General features: G+C 34.2%; 1 protein-coding gene and 1 long non-coding RNA gene across 2 annotated transcripts in view; one reads left to right on the forward strand and one right to left on the reverse strand.

Annotated features, from left to right (window-relative positions):
- Positions 1-401, reverse strand: part of LOC149256804 (signal recognition particle-related / SRP-like protein) — a 395,315-nt gene extending 394,914 nt beyond the window's left edge. The window contains exon 1 of the mRNA XM_089460884.1: positions 25-401. Within this exon, the coding sequence (XP_089317010.1) occupies positions 25-157 (133 nt within the window). The 5' untranslated portion in view covers positions 158-401. The remainder of the gene's footprint in view (positions 1-24) is intronic.
- Positions 402-6,985: 6,584 nt separating this feature from the next.
- LOC149256805 (uncharacterized) lies at positions 6,986-7,276 on the forward strand. The gene is made up of 2 exons (XR_016266471.1): positions 6,986-7,079; positions 7,174-7,276. It is a non-coding gene; the product is annotated as an uncharacterized LOC149256805 (long non-coding RNA).
- Positions 7,277-8,471: the final 1,195 nt, after the last annotated feature.

Here is an 8,471-nt window from a genome sequence, read left to right on the forward strand (position 1 = left end):
GAAGAATAAGCAGGTAATAACAACCATTGACTGAGTATTTAGGGTTTATTTGATCTGTAGGAGGCATGGTGCCTCCATCGACTTCCATTGATGACGGTGTTGGTACAGATCCGCTCCGTGTCTTTTGTGAAGTCTTTCCAGCTTTACCGGACCCCATTGATCTTGCACTTGACTTGTGCCGAGCTTCTATTTCAAATGGCGCTGCGGCATGTATCAGTTTGCGTGAAGAGATTGAAAATACAAACTTGTCTGTACCCCTATTTGTGTGTGGGTGAACGCCGTTTCTGTATAAAGCAGCAAAACCTGATATATGCAATAGAGCTTGAAGTTTTTCAGCACTGAGTGTTTGCGTTTGGTGTTTATGTTGGTAATAAATTGTTTCTCTATTGATATGAGGAAAGTATACGAGGATTTAAAAGCGCTATCGGTATCATGACCACATTAGGACTGCGCTAGGGTGGGCTCATCTAACGACTCTTGCCTTAGGTTATTAGTGTTAAAATTCGTTGTTGAGAGATGGTTAAAGTAATTTTTTTAATTAATTATGAGGAGTATTAGCAATTGATGTGTGTCCATCATTAATAGTTTAGTGTCATCATATTTAGTAATATATAAAATTTATAAAAATATTTTTAATATAATAATAAGTTATTTTAAATTGTAAATATGGTGAAAAAATTATAATGTATGAAAATAGAAATAATAAGAAAATGGAAAAAATTAAAATCAAAAAGTTAAATAAAAAGAAAAAAAAAATCTATGAAAAAAATTGGCAACTAATAGAAATGGAAGTTACTAAAGAGCCACCTCAACCAATCACTTTACAAGTAAATAAATTTAAATAATAATAATAAATAACAAAAATTGAATTCTTAATGTTAAGTTATTGATAAGGAGCATAAATTTTTGGTCAAAGATAAACTAATATGCAAGCCAAAGCAAAATTGAATGTGTAATACCATGCTTGGTAGGTATCATAAATACATAAAGTTATAGATGATTATATGAAATTGTATAGTAATAAATTTTAAGAATCATGAAAATTTATATTTAATGTATGTAACTAATTGTAAATACCGAAAAACCCTAACAATTCTCCAATTTCCATGGGGATCATTGTTGGGATTGTCAACATCAAACAAATCAATAATTCCAACTATTTTTTATTAATTAAGAAGTTGGGTGTTGGAAAAGCAAAACACTTAGCTGAAATCCAAGCAGAGTATTTAAAATAAGGCTTAAAGATTCTTGCACCTCACATTACAAAAAAATTCAACAACATCATACAACAAGGATTCCCCACATATTGGACAACTAGTCTGACAATACCTCTTTTTAAGAGTGGTGACGTCAATAATCCCTCCAATTATAGGACGATGGTGATAAAACCCTAGTTTGCAAAGTTATTTGGAAGCATGTTAGAAAATAAAATCAGTAAGCATGCTAAAGGGCAAACATATTTTAGACCTAAACATTCCATCGCTGATCATTGTATAACTTTAAGGCACATCATTGAAAAAGATTGGGAGAAAAAGAAGAAGTCTTTTGTTGCTTTATTGATTCAAAAAAGCATTTGACATGGTTCCTATGGATAGTCTTTGGCACAAAAGGGAGGAACTTGGGGTTCCTAGCCGTTTGTGAGAAGTTGTGCATAGGTTGTATGAAGAGGTGAAAGACAAAATTAGAACTTTAGCAGAAATTTTTGAAAGTTTTAGAAGCGATATCGGGGTCAAGCAAGGTTTCCCATATCGACAAGCTTGAGGAGTGGTTAAATTCGCAAGGGGGTGATGGTATCCATTTGGGCAAGTTTGTTATAAGGCTTCTTTTGTATGCATATGACCTTATTCTAATTGCTAAATATGATCTTGGTTTGCAAGAGCACTTACTATCCCTTGAGCATTTTTGTAGAGGGTTGGGATGCAAGTCACTATTAGCAAAACGAAGGTAAAGGTTTTCTCTAAAAAAAGAAAACATAACCAGCATAAGTTCTACTTTGAAGACAATATTCTGGGAGAAGTTGCAGATTACAAATACCTCATAATTGACTTCAACAAAAATCTAAACTGGGATGGTTGTAGAAAGAAAAGAACTTTGGGGGGTTGGAAATCATTTTATGCTTTTCAAAATAGGTGTAGAGAGGTAGAGTTATGGAACTAGAAAACCACTCAAACTCTTTTTGGGCTTCTAGTGATTTCGGTGATTCTCTATAGTTGTGAATTGTGGGCCGGCAGTACATTTGACATGCAGTGGAAACAAATTGAGAAAATTCAGAAGCGTTTGATTACAAACAAATTCAACATTAAAAGTGTAGTTCCTTATGTTATCTTGTTTAGTGAAACAAGGGTTGCTCTTATTTAAGCAATTGTTATGGTGCAAGTCATGAGGTATTTTTTTTTAAAATTGAGTAAATGGAAGAGGACAAATGGCCTAAGGTTGTCTTTAATGACATATTGTGCAAAATAAAGAAGACTTGGATGCAACAAAATAACAAATGGTTTAGTAAATGGGTATTTGCTTGAACATATGTCCCATAAACAGTAAAGAGATAAAAGTTTTTGTTATGGATAAGTTCCATAAGCGTACTTGGGATAAGGAGCTAGGGAAAAAGAAAAAATACTATATTGAAGTGTTTAATCTCACTCGTAATCATCAACAAAAAGTGTACATAGAGGGCAATATTTCTTGGAGAGCCAAAATTCTTATTGCTCAGTTAAGGATTATTTCTCATCAACTCCGTTGTGAAACATGGCACTAGAATTGGCCAAAAGAAGTGTGGGAGGAAAGAGTATGTATTTTTTGTTATCTGGAAAAGTGGAAAGAAAAAATCATTTCATTTTAGAATGTGAGGTCTTCAAAGACAATAGGAAAAATTATGCAAATATGTTGGCAGCTAGCTCTTAGGATAATCTATTCAGCGAAAGGTTTATCGAGAAGTTGGGAGCGTTTATTCTGAGGCTTCACAGGAAAAGGGTCAAATACATCAACCAGATGAAGAAGCAATTTGTCCTATAGACAATCTTTAGCCTTGTGGATGTTAAAATTATTTCTTTCTTTATGTCTTTAACTCTTTGTATTAAATCTTATAAATTAGTAACAATAAAACTTTTTTAATAAAATTAGGAAAGAAATGCTCAAAGCCTTCAAAAAACTAATATCTAATTATCATAATAGTTATCTAATTATCATAATAGTTATAGGTAAAAAAAACAAATTTAACAAAGTTAGGAAAAAAACTTAGGAGATCCTAAAAATTGTAACTATATACAAATAAAACTATTTTTAAAAAATAAGAAAGACATGCTCATGAGATTTTAAAAACTAATGCTTCATATTTCAAATTAAGGTGGATGAGGATATGTTAACGACCTATATAGATTCTCAAGGGAATATGCTCAACATATGCTTTGTCTATGCTTATTGTTAAAAAAGCATTGACTTTTAATAAATTAAAAAATATATATATATGTGCCATGTGGCTCCCCGTCCACCAATTTCCTAGGGATTTGAGATTATTCCAATTCTAATAAGTTCATATTCTAATAAGATGGGGAAATTGATATATAAGAAAATTTTATTCACCAAAATGGTCCATTTTACAATAAGATGTGTAATTCCTTTTTTTTTCTCAAGTTAAATTAGATTTGTGCCATGTGGCTCCCACCAATTTCCCAGGGATTTGAGATTATTCCAATTATAATAAGTTCATATTCTACTTAGATGAGGAAATTAATATATAATCAAATTTTATTTAGCAAAATGGTCCATTTTACAGTAAGATGTGTAATTCTTTTTTTTCTCTCAAGTTAAAGTTGACCCATAACCTTTTTATACATGGTTAATCAGGTAAATGTGTGCATTGGTAAGGCATTCTTCATGTTGCAATAGTTTTTTTTGTTATATTTATGAAGCCTTCGGCTATATCAACTACATTAATATTTTTAATGTAATTGTACTAGTAACTAAATAATAACATGTTATATAAGGTCAAATAATTACGTTGTAAGGGGTTCCCCTTTGAAAACAACTCCCCCAATGGCCACGATGTACATGTTTGTACCATTAGATTGAATGTTAGACGATTAAAATGTTTTAAGCCATTAGATCCATGACCTCCTTAATTTAAACTAACTCTCTCTAAGCCCTATGAATGGCTCTTCCACCTCACTATGATATACAACCAGATTCATCCTTGAGTTTTTGTAGGTCTCTGTTGCGACCCTGAGACTAAGACTGAGCCAGAGCGAAAGGTTGTGTGATCCTCCTTGCAATTGATTTGATCTACCTAGTGAAACATATTACGAGAGAATGGTTGCCCTCAAACTATCTAGATGGCTTGTCCACCACTCAGCCCAGTTATTTGCACCAAGCAGTAACATTTTTCTAGTCTATTCTTGAATATTTTTTCCAGTCTATTCTTAAATATTTTTTCTAGTCTATTCTTAAAGATTTGCCAATAATTTTCCGTTAACTACCACTTTCTCAAATCTTCTTGCAGGTTGGTTGAGGAGCATTGGATTAACCCCATGAATCTAAAGTGCTTCCATGTCGGCTTACATTTCCCTGGTTTAAATGGGTATTTTTTGTGAGTTTTGATTTATTAATAATAATCCATAATTGCTTGCCTTTTAAGGTCAAGGTTTTTCTGCACCAAACTATGATTTTACCATTGTTCCTTCTTGGTTGCCAAGGGTTTTCTGCACTAGGTTGGAATTTTTATGCAACTACCCTAGATGTCCTTTGCTTTGTCAATTCATCTCCGACCTAGGATTTTTGTGCTTTAGGTTCAATATTGCAGGATGTCTGATCTTCCAATATTAATTTCTCGACTTGGGATTCTTGTGCTTTATGCTCAATATTGTGGGGTGTCTAACCTTCCAAGGTTAATTCTTCCTCAGGAGATTCATCTTCGGTCGGGAATTCTTCGACAATGTACCATCTATTAGGGTCAATGAAGAGATCGGGCTCGACGCAAAGAACCGAATGAGCCATTACTATTGTATCAATTTGTTTCATCATCAGTTCCTGAGATCTGCATCTCCTCATTTTCTTGACACTCTCTGCTAGCTCTTCCAGAACCTTCACTGCTTTAGTATTGATTTTTGTGCATTGCCTCCTCGATACAGCTCAGATATAAGGCGAGGTCTGTAGTGGACAAAATTTGTTTGAAATGCTCAGGACCATTACAACAGGGGTGAGTTAATAAGTTGGAGTCCATTTTGGGGGGAAAGTTCCATTTCCATTTTATATTTTTTTCAAAATCTTGGTTATATGAATAGATCTAAAATGAATTTAAAATTTCTTTAAAACAAAGTTTTATGACTAAATTTCGAATTGTATTTCTCTTTTCTTAAATTCTTACTGAATTGAAAAAAATGAATGGAGCAATGAAACACCATGAAACTTTGCTTATGATGTTTTGTCATAATTTGATATCACTCCCAAAAACATATTTCTTGAATTCCACAAATAAAACACCATTGGTAAAGCCCTAGTGAAATTATGTAGCTTAATTTACCTTTTATTTGAGAGTTTAGAGAGCCATGCAAGGCAACTACTGAGTAAGCACAATGTTCAAGTGTGACACCAATTTTAAGGTACTAAGTCCAGGGGTATCTGAAGGGAAATTGCCCATGTCGAGGCTCCCATCTGGCATTGTTGGCCTACAATTCACCAATGATCCACTGAGTTAACCATATAGCTTACTTGTTACAATTGTGCAATCATATTAAAGAGAGTGTGAGTGATTTAATATGGACTGATTGCATTGGGCTGTTATGTAGCAGGATTCAATATTCGTTGCTACTTTGTGACTACTGATTGAGAATTTGGACAATTCCTACAAATGGCAGGATGTGTTTTGTGTTTTGTTGTAATTGATTTAGAATATAATTTTTTAAGTTTGAACAATTAGTTGAAATATTAAATAGATTTCTTTGAAAAAAATCCAATTTTCTAAATATTGTTTCAAAAGGTTAAAAATCTCTTCATAATCAAAATGACATAAAACCAGGTATTTACCCAACTTTTCAAAAGGTTTGAAATCTCTTCATAATCAAAATTGAATATATGCAACAATTTGTATAAATTCATCTCGACCTTGCATATGGCATATAAATTACATATCTCATACAAAAACCACTAAAATTCATATTCTTCTTATTCTTAATTCCTCAGACCACTTATCACTTTTGGTTGCTGCACTTTCCCTAACATATATATGTGTGTGTGTGTGAGAGAGAGAGAGAGAGAGATGCATTTGAGGACTTTCAAATGATGCAGTGAGATGTTGCAGGTTAGCTAGAAGCATCTGGTGAAGGTCCTCTTCTACCCAAACTAGGAAAATAGACTGATAAGAAGGCATATCCCATCTCCAATTAATATTGGTATCAATCATTTGTAAGCCATATTGGCTATGTTATCACTGCGTTAAACTGAGATGGAGATCATATTGAATGTAAGAAGGAATATCATCATGTTGTATTCAAATTTTCTCTCTATGGAGGCGACGAATCAAAAGTAAGTAATAACAACCCCTCCAACAAGTAATTTTTAACAATTAAAAGACTATAGCAATCTTCTACTATTAATGAGAGAAGATTAGTTTGTATTCCAAAACATCATAAAATAGGCTTATTTCATTGTCTTTTCTCACACATTTCATGAAAAAAGAGAAAGGTTAACTAAAGAAGTATATTAAATGTTCATCCATACATCAACAACAAACAATGTATTGATAAGAAACACACCTGCTTTGTGGTTGTTACATAAAAAGGAAACCTAACAATATATAATGACCTTCCCCTTAAAATAAAATATCTGTGTACCAAAAAGGTTGAAATGGGTAAAACAACAATCTTGGCTGCCAAGGGTTTTCTGCACCACGCAAGGGTTTTTCTGCACCGTATTATAGTTTCGCTTATGTACCAAGGTGATTATAGTTTTCTCAAAGTGAATGCACTCCATTCTTTCTTGCAGTAGGCTTAATTGGTAAAGAACTTCACCACAAATTGCATGGTTGTGTTGTATTCAAAATTGCCTGGACTGATGTTCGTGGGATTAACTACATTAATGAACTTCAGGTTTGGAATTTTTGAATTTTTTTATGCCTCTGGGAATTATCTTTTTAAATACAACATAGTTCATTCTGATTTCTTGGTGTTTGTTGATTGATAGACAGATACTTGTGTTGCACTTGAAGTTAAGTCCATGATAAAGAAGGAATTTGACAGTATAGAACAAGCCTTCGATTGCATTAAATCACAGTGCTTGGGTACAAGATCTGGAATTTCAGCATTATCTGAAGCTTCATTGAGTAGATGGTCAGATGATAAAACACCCAAATCTCAAGAATCCCCTTCTCCAGGTTCGTTCCAGGCTTCACCCTATAGGAGTAGATTTCAGTTTGGAGAGCACGGTGAAGATGACAAATTCTATGATATTATGGATATCCAAGATAGCTTGGACCAGACCGCATGCAGAGAAAGAATTTTAGAACACGCAGCTTAGTGGGATTAGAGAATAACTAGTTTGATTACCAGTTACAAGTCCAAAAGCATAGACAGAAGCAGATCCAGTAAAATAAGTCATTGACAAAGCTGCCTTTATTGTCTTTGCGTATTATAGAAGTAAAACCCCTGCCTATGATGGTACGACGTTGCACTTGCAATTGTCTCTGGTGGCCATGTATAGAGGTGCTTTCAATTTTCCTAGACGAGAAAGCTTTATTTAGCAGGTCTTAAGAAACCACGGTGAGGCCGGCCCCCGAATCCCACTAGTCTGTAGAGAAGATAATAGAGGGAGTACGCCTACCCGTTGCTGAGACTGGATTGGACTGGGGCTTTCTTTCGGTGAACTGTGGACTATTGCTTCACTACGCGTTGTTGGGAACTAACTATGGGTGTGTTGTCCATCACTTTTTTGCACCATAGTATCGAAGACCATCATTTCTACAGGACCTTTCACAGATATAAATAACACAGCAAGTTTGCGGAAATATGAACTGGAAATTTTATTATATGGATGCAAATTTTTCAGGAGGATGATTCCTTTACAGAGATAGACTGTTATCGCTTTTACTGGACTTTATACAGTTCGCAAGGAACATGTATTACCGGAGGCTACCTGGCGATGGACAGACTCTGCCTCAGAAATCTATTACAGACTTTCAAAGTTTTCTTAATGGTTCAGCCACTTTAGGTTCTCACCAGTGCCGAGCACACTGATGCGCAGGCTTCCAAACCAATACTAACAGTGTCTGATCTGCTTGCATCACGAAAAGTTCACTCAGGTATGATTTCAGCAACAACCACTGTTCTTTTGGTCATTATTTCCTAAGCAGTTACCTCTATAAAGTGGATATTAACTTCGACATGAGTCTCTAGATCCAAACGAACATCCATAGCTATTCATTGGTGAAGCTCATAAAATTCTATGATATTATGGATATCCAAGAGAACTTGGCTAAACTAGAT

Source organism: Pinus tabuliformis, chromosome 7 (genome assembly GCF_031772625.1).
Source record: "Pinus tabuliformis cultivar Carrire ecotype Pingquan chromosome 7, CPIR1, whole genome shotgun sequence".
Lineage (NCBI taxonomy): Eukaryota > Viridiplantae > Streptophyta > Pinopsida > Pinales > Pinaceae > Pinus > Pinus tabuliformis.